Source organism: Notothenia rossii, assembly GCF_949606895.1.
Source record: "Notothenia rossii genome assembly, chromosome: 8".
Taxonomy (NCBI): Eukaryota; Metazoa; Chordata; class Actinopteri; order Perciformes; family Nototheniidae; genus Notothenia; species Notothenia rossii.
Genome location: NC_136906.1, coordinates 1,908,280 through 1,923,542, shown reverse-complemented (window position 1 = coordinate 1,923,542; position 15,263 = coordinate 1,908,280). Strand labels below are relative to the sequence as shown.

The following is a 15,263-nucleotide window of genomic DNA, read 5'->3' as shown; positions in this document are numbered from 1 at the left end:
TGGAAAACGGTATCAGGTGCTGGTTGACTCATACTCTGGCTGGTTTGAAATCGACCTTCTCCGGGATGTGACCTCATCAACTGTGATAACTAAATTGAAGAGACATTTCTCTGTTTTCGGCACACCACACACACTCATCTCTGATAATGCTGGACAGTACGCCAGTCAGCATTTCAAGGACTTTGCAAAACAGTGGGACTTTGTTCACATCACCAGCAGTCCTGAATACCCACAGTCAAACGGACTAGCAGAGAGAGCAGTTCGCAGTGCAAAGCAGCTGATGGAACGTTCACACAGCGATGGCACAGATGTCTTCCTCAACCTGGTAAATCTCAGAAACATTCCCCGTGATCTGACGTTAGGCTCTCCTGCTGAACGCCTGATGTCGCGACAAACACGTGCAGCCATCCCTGTGAGCACCAAACTGTTACAGCCAAACCCAAAAGATGCACAACTAATCAGAACACAACTCCTCAACAAGCGGCCCATCTTAAAGCGCCACTATGACATCTCAAGTTCTCCTCTAAAACCCCTGGCAGAGGGACAAGTGATCAGGATGCAGACCCCAAAAGGATACGATCGGCTTGGCGTTGTCAAGGACGTGAGCGAGAAACCACGTTCTTACATAATCCAAGCCAACGGGACTTCATACAGACGGAACCGTCGTCACATCATTCCTGTTCTCGAGCAGTTGCTCCAGCAACAGCAGCCTCAAGATTTCGACCCTCAAAACACTGACCCCTCTATGATGGACTGTGTACCCCACACACCACAAACACCTGAGAGAAACAGCAGGCTGACACAGAACAGTTCCCCTTCACTACCAAGACACACATCACATTTCCCTTGCAACAACAGTGACACACCATACATAACACGATCAGGTCGCACATGCAAACCAAACCCTAAATATGTGCAGTAACACTGTTGGACAATCTTGTTAAAGTGATATGTTTAGTCATTTCCTTTTCCTGTTACCTGGTAAGGTATTTAGTAATGGTTTATTGTTTGTGTCACCAAATGCTAAAGGAATGTTCAATATCCTCTGCCTTAAATGTTATTTACTTTCAGATAGAAACATCAGCTAAAGAGAAGAGATGTAGATCATTCTCATATGATTAAGTTGGTCCTTTGCAGGCCACCGTAGATGGTGCGCCACCCGGTGACGTGTTAAGATAATAGGCATTCAGTTGTTAGTCGGCATGCAACGTACATGTTCACTGTTCATGCTGTGGTCATAAATAAAGCCACCACTTGCCTATGCATTGTGTATTCCTTGTACATACACACATGCATGTATTAAGAAGTATCAACAACTTCTACAAAAATCAGCAAATTTGCCGAGCTCCGCTACAACTACGGGTAGCGATGAGAAGTGAGGCAGGGACGAGCTCTGCCTCTCGTAAGCCCACAGTAACTTGCTGGAGCGCGGGCACTAATTTAACGCGGGCACTTATTTTGTGAGCGCGCTCAAGCCAGTTACTGTGGGGTGAGGTGAGGCACAGATGAGCTCTGCCTCACCTCAGAATGCGTCACCCCACAGGAACTGGCTGGAAAGCGGGCCCTAAGCGCATGCCTGTTACCATCTCACTGTAGGTCACCAATGTAATGTTTGTAGATCCCTTTATTACATTTATCCTCGCGGGGGCAAGTCGTGCTTAGGTGGTATAGAGTGACAGCCAATAAAATCGCAGCATTACTGATGGTGCTGAACTACTGTCTTAGCCAGCTGATATTTCTTCTGTTATCAGGTTCGACACCCGGTTGGGGCAAAGTCTGAATCCTAATGTCCTGTTATTGTGTTTATATGTATTTATTACCTTCAAAAGAAAAACTCCGAAGGTATTATTTACATTTAAGATATGGACCATGTAGTATAAATAATTTACTTATGAATGAAACATGTAGATATTAATCAAGAAAACATCTTTACTGTAAACAACAGAAACAAAGCAGATTATGTCGTACAAAACATATAATATATAAGTAACAAAATGAGGTAGAAGTAAATAAAGTAAATAATATTTTGTTAAATAAAGTAAATATAAGTAAATAAAGCAGTAGTAAATAGAGAATGAAAAAATGTAAGTCCAGCTTGATGAGCATGTTTGCATTAAAGTTGGACCTTGATGCACATGTATTCAGCACGTCACCGGAAGTAGCCTGAGCAGCAATGGCATCAGATGTCATCCAAGCATCCGGCGCCCTGCTGGTGTTCGTACTCATGCAGTCTGTCAGGTAGTGTGCAGACACAGAGATCCCGTTCCAGCCATCAGAGTCCCCATACTCTCCAAAGGGAGCTGGCTTGGTTTCCTGCCGAAGGAACTGGGTAATTGTCTTCTGGTCGTACTTTCCTTCCTCACCATCCATGATGTTCTTACAGCTGAGGAGGTACGCCAGGTCAGCACGTTCATATTTCAGGTGCATCAACTCTGTGATCTGCTTTGCCATATCAGTGGGTGACTTGCCGCTGCGCCGGAGCTCGTCCAGTACCGACTTACAGATGGCTTTCTTGTAAGTCAGTACTGCTGGCAGCAGGTTGGTGAACCTCTTAGGGAGCTTTTCCAGCCAGGATGGGTTGTCGGCATACCACCTCTTCCGGCAGACTTTGCAGCAGAGCCTTGAAGAGAGCAAGTAGTACTGTCCGGTGGTGCCGACAATCACACGAGGCCTACCAACACCAGCAGAGGCAATTTGAGGCTGAGCACAGCCGTCAATACACGGCAGAGTGTAATTGTTCCTCAGCCTTCCCATCAAATTGTCATTTTCTGGCTTCCAGATGAAAAAGGGATGGAGCTGAAAGTACTTGGCGCAGGGAAAATCATAGACGCTGTCAATCAGCTCTGGCTGGGGAGGGCCACGCCACAATGACACCATCTTTAGAGGGTTGCGTACAGGAACGGGGCCTGGCCAGAGCCCCATGGATTGCAGCTCCATCTTCATCCAGATCCTCTGCTGCGGCGAACAGTTCCAATGACTGACATCCTGGTTGTAGGCAGGAAGTTGAGGAGGAGGAGGAGGAGGAGGAGGAGGAGGGCAGCTGGGGACCGTTGATGGCATGGGTAATGGCTGACCTAGGCAGACAATAAATAAAAATACATGGCAAATAATTACGATTGTGTGTGATTTTTTTGAAAAATGATTTTTAGCAAGTACACATCCAAATGAGAAACATTCAAACACTTGAAGGTGCCTCAAACATGTGATGTATTATTATTGTTAGTATCACTCACTTTGTGTTGGTGCAGCTGGTGGATGCAGTGTCGGTTGACTGGCCTCTGCAGAAATCTCAGGAGCCACTATAGAAAATATTAAAACATGTCATTATTATCAACAGTAAAATAAAGAAATATAGTGCAAGTAAATATTAAAAAGTAAATACAAAAAGAAAAGTAGTTTAAAAAAAATGAAGTAGTGAAATAAGAGTTTATATGCAAGCTATTGGAACGATACAGCCAATGGCGTCTGGCCAACAGCACAGCTGAATATTGTAGAACCGATTAATGAAAAGTAAACTGCTGTTAACTTGTCCCCACGCTGTGTTTTGTAACAGGGATGGGTTAGTATATCTAACCCCGGTTTATTGGAAAATAATAAGGGAGTTAATGGTAAACTTACATGGTAGTTAGCGTTAATTTATATATACATTAATGTAAACGCACACAAACACGGAGGATTTCGCTCCAAGTAACTTGCGGTAATTTCGCCTCACCAAGTCAACAAAAACACAATAAACTCACACAGAAATCCTACCACATGAACTTTAAGCAGCTTAAGTTGAATTAACTTTACATTAACATGTAATTCATCCTAAAGTGCCTTGTGTGCATGCAGCCGTTAGACACGATACACGTAGGAAACACGGACCACTTTATAGCTTTCATTGAAACTAAAACACGTCAGACAAAGCCCAGATAACATAACATTACATGTCGCTTCTCTTTTAATTCATGTTACTATAACTTACCTTATAGTTTGGTCGTAATGTCAGGAGTTGAAAAAGTCGCTGTCCCGTCTCTCAATCACTCACTCACTGAACGAGAGCGGGGGAAGGAGCAGACAGGTCTCACTGGCAAAAGTGCGCCACAGCGCCACTCGCGGCCAAATATATATTACATCGGCAACGATTCAACGGTGCCATAGAGAATGAATGGGAAATCGTTTATGCAGGATCATGGAAAAATCATGAAACAATCCCCGATGGAAAAATCATGAAACAATCCCCGGGGCCCGTCTCTAAATAACTTATTTCACGTATATATGATATTTAGGCTCGCTGGTCTCATCATACAACGGCAATGAAAAAAGCACCAGGGGAGGCAGCCATAACCTCTGCCGCACTGCAGGGGGCGCACGTGAGCCCACAGGCCACAGGTTCTTGTTGCTACTGTTATTCTACACAGAGACGGTAGACACAAACAACAAACTAGACTTTTGAAACTACAGGAAGATAAGGAGGACTTTTACAAAAAAGTAATAGAGATTGTTGTCCAGAAGGAGAGCATGGACTTCATCTTCAAGTCAAGGTAAGACCACAATTGTCATGAAAATGGGATCTTACTAAGAAAGAACAATCCAATATTTAGATGTTGGGTATCCTTTTGTTGAACGGTCTGTTTAAAATGAATCGAAGCATCAGACTAAAAAAGCTTTTGAAAATAGCCGAATATTTCGATTAAGGTCAAAATATAATATTTGTAGATCTGACTCTGAAAGAGTCAGTGCCTCACCAGCCATGAAGCTCACCGCACGTCACTGGTGTGTAGGATGTCTCAACGACTCACAAAGTCAGGCTTTCAAAAGAGTAAAGAAAGGAGAGAAAGACAAGAGAGAGGGACTAAAGGGCGACAGTATGTCACCCAGTTTTTCAAAGAAAAGGTGGGTGTGGTCTATGAGTGGTGGAAAGGTGTCTGTTAGCTACGCGTAGTCCATTGTAAATAATAATTGTTATGTTGTTTTTTTAGTAAGCTGACATTAAGTACTGTTAATATCTATACAGGTTTTTCATTTCACTCTTTTAGCTGACATTTAGTAAATGCTGGTACATTTTTAGCAGCTATTCATACTAAATCAGTTGTCCCTCCCCCTGGTGCCAGGACCAACAGATCCATCTCTAGACTCAGCAGCCCTGTCCCCCCATAAGTGTTATATGTTCACAGCTCAGTGTCAGTAAATACTGTGCAGTTAGTATTAGACTAGATAGAGGCAAGCCTGTACAGGTAGTTATTTAAAGCACTAATGAGGGGTTCGGTTCTGGAGGTGTGGTTACAGCAGTGTGCTTCGTTGGCGTGGCCTGGGCCTGGTGGTGGGGCCGTGATATATTTCCATGGGGCCCAAAATCCCTGGCGTGTAAGGCCAGAGGGCAGAAGGACCTATAACACATTTACTACCCAATAGCATGTGAGGCTGAACAAAAGGACCGTTTGACTATGTAAATGTAGTCTTTTAAAAAAAAAAAACCATTTACTGACTTTTTTAGGATAGTTTCAAGTAATGTTGTAAAATTCCAACCGGGGGCCTTACAGGGTTAAGGGCTATTGTTTATTGTTATTTACTTTAAGATGTTTATTCTTAACCTATCATTGAATTTAAAAACTCTTATTTAAATGATGTGTGTGTGTCTCTGTATTCCTGATGATACACTGAGAGAATGAGCTCATAGGGCTGCTGATCACCAGAAGCTAAACAGTCAGAATATTGCATTACATTTGTATGTAACCTTCGTTGTCACTTTGCCTGCGGGAATACGAAACAAATAGTTAGATATACTGAATATTATTTGATCTATTCCACCACTTAATCCCAAATAATGGAGAGGTGTGTTATAGGTCCTTAAATAACCCCTTATTTTATAGTGAGATGTATTTTTATGTTCATATAATAGTGATTTCAATGCCACCCCAAAATGATCACTGGTTCCATCCTGGCCACCCCACTGAACATGTCCTGGCCTCGCCACTACCCGAGTGTAGGAATACTCTATTACAAGTATAAGTCCTGCAAATGTTAGAAGCCTTTACCTCATCCTCACTACCAACCCTCCTATCTCCCCAACAGGACTGAGTCTGTGTTATCCACACGGCTGTTTGCTCCGTCTAACTCTCCCCTGCAGTACCCTATCCAGGGTTTCAAAGTACGACCTATGACCCCCACCTTCATCCCAGGTATGCTACACCGTACAGGTTGTCCTCTCATTACTCTCATTGTCACACAACAGAAGGCTGTGTTTAAAATACAGTGAACAAATGATGATGAATGACTCGGGAACTAGTAAGACACAAAGCTGGTTTGGTTTGGTTTGATCACGCCCTGATATATATGTGTTACTTGTGTTTAGTACAGATTCAACAAAGCCAGAGGTGAACGAGTGTACTTGTGTAACTGGAGATTATGAAAGCAAACTTCCTTTTGGTTTCAGGTCTAGCACTGCATGCAGAACAAAGAAGCAACTATACGGTTGGTGTGATCCCACAGATACAAATCTTATCTCCTTCAGAGAAACCTGGGCTGGTGTTCGGCCGGTTCATACAAGATGGCTGCTGGGTGTTTATATCATTTGTATAACATTTTGAAAGCATGCCACATGTAAAACACATTGATGGTATTACATTATTCAATACTTCATGTAAATAACACACTACAAATATCATATGAATCGAATTCAAATTTCTTCCAATCATATTCTCATAAAAGACGTTGCACAGCAGCCATCTTGGTGTTAACCTTGGGGAGAGGGGCAGAAACCTAACTGCAAATATCTGGTACAGCTCCTGAAACTGTCAAACGGTGCAAGTGGATTTTAAAAGCCAATATTTCTTGCCAAGTGTGAATACAATTTGATTGGGTTTCAACTTACCGTCTTATGCCCAAAAGTCAAAGTAAGATTTTTACTATATTTTTGTTTGTGAGCGTTTGCTCCCGCTGCTGTAATTCAATGCAATCCCTCCCTCGCTGTATTTCTCTCCTGTTAGTCCACCAGCAGATGACAAACACCCACCTCTCCGCCTCTTCCAAGGGACGAGGGGACCGTGAGGCAGAGTTTCAGTTAGATTTCTTTCCGCCGGTCAACATGTCCGTTAAAGTTTATATCTTCCGGACAAAATTAGAAAAGTGCCGGTCAGAGGTCTTCTTTGTTATTTATTGAGCTTTAAAACAAATGAATAACGACTCTATATAATCATATAAGAATAAAACACGGAGGACGGAGACTCTCTTTTTGTCCCCCTCTTCTGACAGCCCAGCAGCTGATCAGAGCACGCCCCCCTCTCCTGCAGGGGGGCGTGGTCAGCTGCAGCTCATTTGCATTAAAGCTACGTCACAGAATCAGCCCCTGCAAAAACAGGGCTGGAAAGAGCAAATAGAGCGAAATGAGGCAGGATCTGTTTGGTATTTTGAAAAAAAAACTATATTTATATACTTTATATAGGTATGGCTCTACAATATATTTTTCAAATATAGCATGATAGGTCCACTTTAAGTCAACCGTAAGGAGTGGAGAGGCCCAGTTTTCGTTAGACAGTGGAGACAGGGGGAGTCGTTCCCATCCAGGAGTTTGACAAACTGATTTGGGTAAGCTTTGAATAACCTAACGATGCCTCACCAACCCTGAGATAGTCCATACAGACCTGGATTGACCTCTTGGACGTGCGTACCACAACGAAAGGGTGAAATCAGTCATTGATGGATGACATAGGCAGTTGTCTGCTTCCTGGTCCAGTGAGAGAGGGTCATTCCAAAAGACCAGGACTGATTTGTTTGCTTTTTAACACCGGTCCCAACTCATCTCTCTTGTTCATCGCGTTGGCAAGAGAGGCAGATGCAACCTTCCTCCTTGCTTCCATGGGATTAGGTGGCTATTCTCAGCTCCACCAACCCTGTCAGATCGTAACCAAATAGTTCCCCAAAGGCTATTTGGCACCAACAACTTGGTGTTTACGTCTCCTCTCTGAGTGTCACAGCTAACAAACCACATCCCTCCTCCAGGATCCAGCCTACTGCCAAAGACCAGAACCAGGTTTGACAGCATGTTCTTATTGTGTGACTGATTACCTGATTCTGATCAGCTGTCTCTGGCCGAGGCCCTACCATCTGTCCGCCGGCAGTCAGGACCCTAATCAAAACCGATGCCAAATTGTTCTCATCATATAGTCAGGAAAACACTTGTCCTCCCTTAGTATCCCGAATAAAAGTATTTTTAGAATAGGAAAACGTCTCCCCTATCGACCGTGGCTTTCAAATATTTCTGCTTCCTGTTACCTTTTGATTCTGATGCTGTGGTGTCGGACTGGGATTCCTTTCTCTTTGGAAATAACTTTAACTATAACTATAAAGCTCTGTGTTGGGTCTCTGCTCTCCATTGATGTTTCAATGGAGCCTAACTGACCTTGAAGTATATTTTTCTACCCAAAATCCTGTGTGAAGGAATGTTAAAAAAAAAGAAAAAAGTAAGAAGTGCGTGAGGAGAACGCAAAAGTATTAATCTATTTTCTATTTGTTCCACCTTGTTCTCCACCTTGACTTCTTTCCTCATATATAGATACGATCCCCAGCATAAATAACGTTTGGTTAAAATAAATAGATTGAAGATTTACTGAGATGTGTCGACTCTAGGTCTCCTTGGAAGTGTCGGAAGGAGTCCTGATAACAACTATTCCAGCTAAAGGAGTGCAGGTAAAAGGTAAGATCGAACTAAATCTGAAAAACAAAGAATCAAACAATATCTGACCATCGTGGATATGCACTTCATTTTAGGGCCGGATTAAAAGTAGGATCGAGTGCATCATTGCTAAACTCTGTGCATTGTCGAACAGTGAGCAAGTCATACCAGCGCAAACATACTAGTGATCACTACAAACGATTGACCTAAGGACTACTGTCATCTATTCATCAAATCATGCTGTAGTCTTTCAAATGTTTGCGTTTGGCTTAGATATTATCTCCATGGCACATGTGGATTTCCATTACACTGGTTTCCCCCCTCCTTTTAGAGCCATCTCAAGTAGCCGTAGTGTAAGGCATAGCCATTTCAATGATCCTTTTTTCTGTTGTGGAAACAGTGACAGGTAATGGAGAGAGCCGACTGATGGTGGAGTCCAGCAGCCTGGAGGCCCTCAACGAGCTGCTGGCTGACGTGTCCTATACCAGCACTGTTTACCACATACACACCGGAGACCTCGGTATGCATCTAAGATATTAAAACTAAACTAGAAAAAGTCTGTCTTTATTTAGAACAAAGGTCATGAATTAAATTCAGAAAATGACAGAAGACCTATGAGAGTAAATGTAATCAAATACATGTGTGTGTATCTCGAGAAATGTGTTTGTGCTTCTGTTCTCAGCATCCTTCCAGTTTGAGGACCATGAAGCTGTGTTTCCCATTACCATCAAACAGCCTCAACCTCCAGTCCTGTACGACATGGGAACAGGTGGGAGTTCACTCAGCGTGGGGACAAAACACTCATTTATTGATGGCAGGAAGGAGCTGCTTCTCTTCTTTGTTGAATGATGCTCTTGATCATTGGACAGTGGATCTCATGATGTCTTCATGTGTCTTTTCTTTAAGTAACTCTTCTTCTCTATATGTCAGATATCAACTCTCAAGTCACCATCACCACAAAGACGTTCCTGCGCTACCCAGAACTCAATGCGTTGTTGAAAAGCATCCGAGAATTCTACAAAGACATTGAAATCATCATCGCAGACGACAGCATGGAACCAGAGAAAATTCCTGGACCTCACATCCAACAATTCATCATGCCTCCAGCTCAGGTACACACACACACACGCACGCACGCACGCACACACACACACACACACACACACACACACACACACACACACACACACACACACACACACACACACACACACACACACACACACACACACACACACACACACACACACACACACACACACACACACACACACACACACACACACACACACACACACGTTTACATCAGTGCAGTTTAACAGTGGAATGAACACACACAACAGAATGAACTCAAGTGAATCCCTCAGAAGTCTGATACTGTTTTTTAAGCGTCCATTTCTAACTTTCACAAACATTACGTTTCTTTTCTTCACATCAACTTACATTTAAAATGTGTCTTTGTTTTCCTCTGTCCTGGTGTCACCTTTTTATTAAGAGTTTATGATCAAACCAGGACAAAGATTAACAATGTGAGCACCACTAGTGAGTCCCGTTTATATGCAAAGCATTTATAACATGTAGTAAAATTGTACCATGTATCTGTACATAAATAAATCATTACACAGTGACGCTAGTGATGGGAATTATGGCTCTGGGAAGGAAGCCGGATCTTATGTCTCCGTTCCTTTCAAAGAGCCGTTTTGTTAAAGGGGGCGGGGTTACTAGGTTTATCTGCGAAATGATCACCAGGTTAATGATTGACTGTATTGCCAGACCTAATGTCAATAATCGGCTTTGTAAACATGACACAAGGTGGCTCTGTAGCCGTGTCATCATGTCAGTGAATGTACTTTGAATTTACCCTCTGTATGTGTTAAGTAAATACAGTTGCCTTGCCTTGAATGAAATCCATGCAACTCTTAATATTAGATACTGTGTTTTTAAGTGGCGATGGAGATTATTTGTTGACCCTGCTTTAACCCTAACCGCCAGAGGTCGCTGTATACCTAAAACCGCCAACGGGTCAAATGTACCCGCTATTGATTTGCAAGGTACAATGTTCTTTTATTTATCATACAGAACAGTGAGTTTTGATCGCACAGGGATGAAACTTATACCAATAGAATCTGTGGACTCTCAGCTTTTCATATGATATAGTTTGTGCAGATAGCATGAAGTTTATAATAGGTACAAATCTCTCTATCTCTCTCTATCTATCTATAAATATCTATCGATCCATCTGTAATGTTCTGTTCTATGGACATATAATTATCTACATACACACACACACACACACACACACACACACACACACACACACACACACACACACACACACACACACACAAAAACGTTTACACACCGTAATGTGAGAACAAGCCTAATGTAACTCAAAGAGGCGTAACATTAAGCATTAGCTTGCAACCCTCTGCATCGCGTTGAACATCTAGAATGAAAACACGAATAACGCTTTCCTCCATCAGGGCTGGTTTGCTGGCAGGAACCTGGCGGTCTCCCAGGTCACCACCAAGTACTTCCTGTGGGTGGACGATGACTTCCTGTTTACCAAGTTGACGAAAATCGAAGAGCTGGTGAAGGTGATGGAGGCGGTCCCAGAACTGGACGTGGTAAGACTGAAATGGCTCGTTTCTAAAGGGCTCCACTTAAATACTTGTTGTGTCTACTAGCTGTGAAGCATGTGAGACTTCCATACCCCTTTTCCACCGAAGAGGTTCCAGGGCCAGTTTCGGAGATGGTGCCCAATTGCCAACCAGTTCTTCCGGCTCTCTGCCCCAGTTTACTGGTTGCATTTGGAATCACCAATTTGCTGCGATGGAACCGAGAACTGCATCGAAAGAGATTTATGTCCCAGGCTGGTGTGAGATTTGCCTGAGCTGTAACAGTTCATGGCGAGTACTGCAAAAGAAAATTCTAAGTGACTAGAACATCTATTTATCCTCCTTTTGCAACTTGAGCTTTCTTAGTTTGGCTGTGAACCACAGCTTGTTGTTGTTGTTGTTGTTGTTGTGACTCATCATGCTGCGTGTAGGAATAGGCCCCAATAATAGCAACCAGTACTCATTCAAAGCATTTATGGTGAATCATAATGAATATGTTGTACGTATACCCAGTTAATGTTCCACGACCTGGGGTTGTATATAATATGTAAAGCACTTTTTTAACAGAAGTATTATTTGGTTCACTATTTTTGTTTTTGAAATCACCATTACTGAACTGGAGGGGCATGTCTCTCACCGTTTGAAAAATGTGATTGATGGATTGATAATGTGTTAACAAGAGCCTATTCCAGCATGTGTTTGGGCAAGAAGCAGGTACACGATGAGCAGGTAGTCAGATTATAAGCAGTTCTCTTGTCTCTCTGTTCCTTTCAGCTCGGTGGTAAAGTAGGAGAAGCGCAGTTTTATTTCTCTCTCATCTATGAGGAAGGAGATGAAGAAGGTGGCTGCATGTACAGGAAGTCCAGAGGGAAGTACCGCTCTCTTCCTGGTTACCCACAATGCTCATCGGTCAGTGGGGTGATCAACTTCTTCCTGGCTCGTACAGATGCCGTACAGAGGGTGGGATTCGACCCTCAGCTCAAGAGGGTAGCACACTCAGGTAGGTCTAAATCAGGGGTGTCCAACCTTTCTTCATCTGAGAGCTACTTTGTACGGGCGCCACACATAATGGCAGCCCACTGCTCCTAACACTGAGATGGGTCAAATGCAGAGAAACCGTTTTGTTACATAGTACCTGTACTACGTAATCGTAGCTCGGGCTGCGAGGGTGCTAGAGATGGGAGCATGTTGGACCTTCCTAGCGGGAGATATGGCCGCATTCTACAATAAACTTCCGTTGGGTCGCTTAAAAACAAATATCGCAAATCGAATCGCAATATTTGTCAAAAAAAATCGCAATTACATTTTTTCCCCAAATCGTGCAGCCCTAGTGGACGGGCCGTAACGGTGATGGACTCTTCATCATCATAAGTGCATTCCCTCTTTTTTACAGTCAGTGAGACGACTGGCGCTGCATGGAGTCCACCATAGAGGTGTATGCTGGAGTGTACCCACTTAGGTTCACTCTAATAGAGTCATTTAAATGTTCCTCACTCAGTCTTGTTCACAAAGGGTATAGAGCCAAATAAAGCAGACGTTCAGTGCTGCTTGGTGAATGTTCTTATAGTTTTCTGGGTCTAGGCTCCAGAAATGTTGTGAGTTTTGCCGAGACTTAAGCTGAACATGGTTTTGGAGATTTATAACCTCCATCTCCCCAGGATTGACACTGAACAGTTCAGCCATCTTCTTCTTTTTCTTCTTCTTGACATTACATTATAAACCATAATAAATCCGTTGTATAGGTCTAGCCTCCCTATATCTGTGTGTGAAATTGTTTCATTACATGTTACTTCCATCCTCAAAAACAAAAAACGAATACTCCTGCAGTCTAGCTGCAGCTTCTAGCAACAGTCTTCTGTTAAAAAAAGGACACTGAATGTCCTGAATGTGGCATCACGAACATGACTTGAGTCTGAACACAGCAGACAACAGGAGTATTTACAACAGCATATCAAAACTCAAATGCTGCATGTGTGTGAACACTTATTCTCTGTCTTACTGTTACATACATCCCATGAATGTATGAGATTAAGTCAGCTTCATCCAGGGGCGGACTGGCCATTGGGAATACCGGGAGTTTTCCCGGTGGGCCGGTACCGAAGTACTCCCGGCTACGCTGAATCTGGCTACCTACAGACTGGCTCATTCATGTAGCGCCTGTATGGCTTCTCTTGAGCCCGAGGACGGGCTTAGGTGGCTGCCCACGAAGGCAGTATTTCTGCTTGCCATAGCCTCAGGGAAGCGAGTTTGGGAGTTGCATGTCCTCTCCATAAGCGATACATGCCCGAGGTGGAACTCTCAGGTGTTGCCCTTTGGGCAAATGTGGCATTCCTGCCCAAGGTCCTTCCACAAACCCACTTCAATCAGCCTGCCCAGCTGGCACGCTTTGATATTCAGGAGAACAGCACGTCGAAGTTGCTGTGCCCTGTGGGTGCCCTAAGGGCGTACATATCGAGGCTACTGCTTGTATACGACAGTAGGAGCAACTCTTGATTTTGCCATGGCGGCACTAAAGGAGGTTATGCCCTCTAACCAGTGGTTGCCCCACTGGGTTGTCGATACCATCTCACAGCCTTACGGGGCCAGTGGCCGCCCCCTGCCATCAGGGCTGAGATGCCACTCTACAAGGAGCATCTCAACATCTTGGGCTGCCCTGAAGGTGGCGCCCCTGGAGACCATCTGTGCCGCGGCGTTGTGGGCGTCTTCTGGCACATTCTCCAGTTGTTATCAGGTTAATGTCACCACTCCCCATTCTTTGGGCGTGGTCCTTTTGCCGAGCTCCGCTGCTTCCAGTAGTGAGCAAGGGCTTGGGTTCTTCATGACATGGTTGGTATAAGTCATCCAGTGCTAAAGCACCGCCTCTGGCGGTCAGTAGGGACGAAATAGAACGATAGTTACGGCTGTAGCTACGGTTCTTTGAGTCCCGGATGACCGCCAGAGTTTCCTGTCACTCAGTATTCTTGTGTGCTCGCGAGAAGATTCTGGGAGCCGATCCGCTAATGACGCCGGCCTATGTAGCCGTCGTCACGTGGGTCACAGGTGACTTTGTTGTTATTAGGTACTCGAACTGCGCATGCGTGCCATGGACATATCCAGTGCTAAAAGCACCGCCTCTGGCGGTCACCCGGGACTCATAGAACTGTAGTTACAGCCGTAACTATCGTTACTACCCTATAATCGATAATCGAGCGGCGAGCTAATGAAAAGCTGCCCGCGAGCTACCGATGTGTTGGAGACTCCTGGTCTAGATGGTTTTCTGTCCAAGTGGCAGTAAGTCCAAACTCTTTCAGTTGTTGCTGTCCATGATCGTATTCGGCTTTTTTTCCTAAATGGCAAATATCTGTCTCTGCCTCCAGAGTTCTTCATGGATGGCCTGGGTTCCTTGATGGTGGCAACATGTGGCCATGTGTCTATTGCCCATCAGGCCAGACTCAAACACAAGGACACCAAGCTCTACAAAGAGTTCAGAAACCCTCCAAAGAGTGAACAAAGTTCAAAGCTGCAGCTTCACTTCTTCAAAAATCACCTGAAGTGTATACGCTATGGATAGAAGACCACTAGAGGACAATGTTTATCAGTATCCTTTTTTAAATATCAACAGTCTGTATAGATATATCAATGATACAATAAACATTTTCTTTACTTTACATGTTTTGTCCGTGTATATTAAAGTGTTGGTGATAGCACTACTTTTGTCTTACCTGACTTCAAAGACAAATGAACCGCCACTAGAATGCTAACTTGTTTTTGTAGTGATTCCTTCACAACAATGTCCCCCTGTACTACTGCATTATCTTGTGTGTCAATTTCCATTTCCATTACTTTGTTTAGCGTCACCAGTATTTATAAACCTTTATGATATATGTAATATGTAATGTAAAGCTCTTTGAGTATTTGGAAAAACGCTCTATTAAATGCAATGAATTGTTTGTATGATTATTTATCTAAGAAATGTTTTTTAAGCTTCTAAATAAACTGTTCAAAAGTAA

General features: G+C 43.5%; 2 protein-coding genes across 4 annotated transcripts in view; one reads left to right on the top strand and one right to left on the bottom strand.

The window, feature by feature from the left end:
* Positions 1 to 15,263, top strand: part of LOC307016566 (beta-1,4 N-acetylgalactosaminyltransferase 2-like) — a 35,784-nt gene extending 20,521 nt beyond the window's left edge. Inside the window, exons 1-10 of one of the 3 annotated variants that reach the window (XM_079645710.1) lie at positions 4,386 to 4,526; positions 6,058 to 6,164; positions 6,419 to 6,456; positions 8,611 to 8,677; positions 9,057 to 9,176; positions 9,339 to 9,425; positions 9,587 to 9,768; positions 11,140 to 11,283; positions 12,049 to 12,274; positions 14,631 to 15,263. In XM_079645710.1, the coding sequence (XP_079501836.1) occupies positions 4,504 to 4,526; positions 6,058 to 6,164; positions 6,419 to 6,456; positions 8,611 to 8,677; positions 9,057 to 9,176; positions 9,339 to 9,425; positions 9,587 to 9,768; positions 11,140 to 11,283; positions 12,049 to 12,274; positions 14,631 to 14,824 (1,188 nt within the window). In that variant the 5' untranslated portion in view covers positions 4,386 to 4,503 and the 3' untranslated portion in view covers positions 14,825 to 15,263. Of the gene's footprint in view, positions 1 to 4,385; positions 4,527 to 4,589; positions 4,879 to 6,057; positions 6,165 to 6,418; positions 6,457 to 8,610; positions 8,678 to 9,056; positions 9,177 to 9,338; positions 9,426 to 9,586; positions 9,769 to 11,139; positions 11,284 to 12,048; positions 12,275 to 14,630 lie in introns of those variants that run through there. The other 2 variants (XM_079645709.1, XM_079645708.1) reach the window with 2 other exon arrangements.
* LOC307016569 (uncharacterized protein) lies at positions 1,886 to 4,284 on the bottom strand. Its single transcript, XM_079645715.1, has 3 exons — positions 3,968 to 4,284; positions 3,234 to 3,299; positions 1,886 to 3,074 (listed from the first exon to the last, which is right to left on the bottom strand). Exon 3 carries the CDS (start codon positions 3,058 to 3,060, stop codon positions 1,930 to 1,932), a length of 1,131 nt encoding a protein of 376 aa, XP_079501841.1. The 5' UTR covers positions 3,061 to 3,074; positions 3,234 to 3,299; positions 3,968 to 4,284; the 3' UTR covers positions 1,886 to 1,929.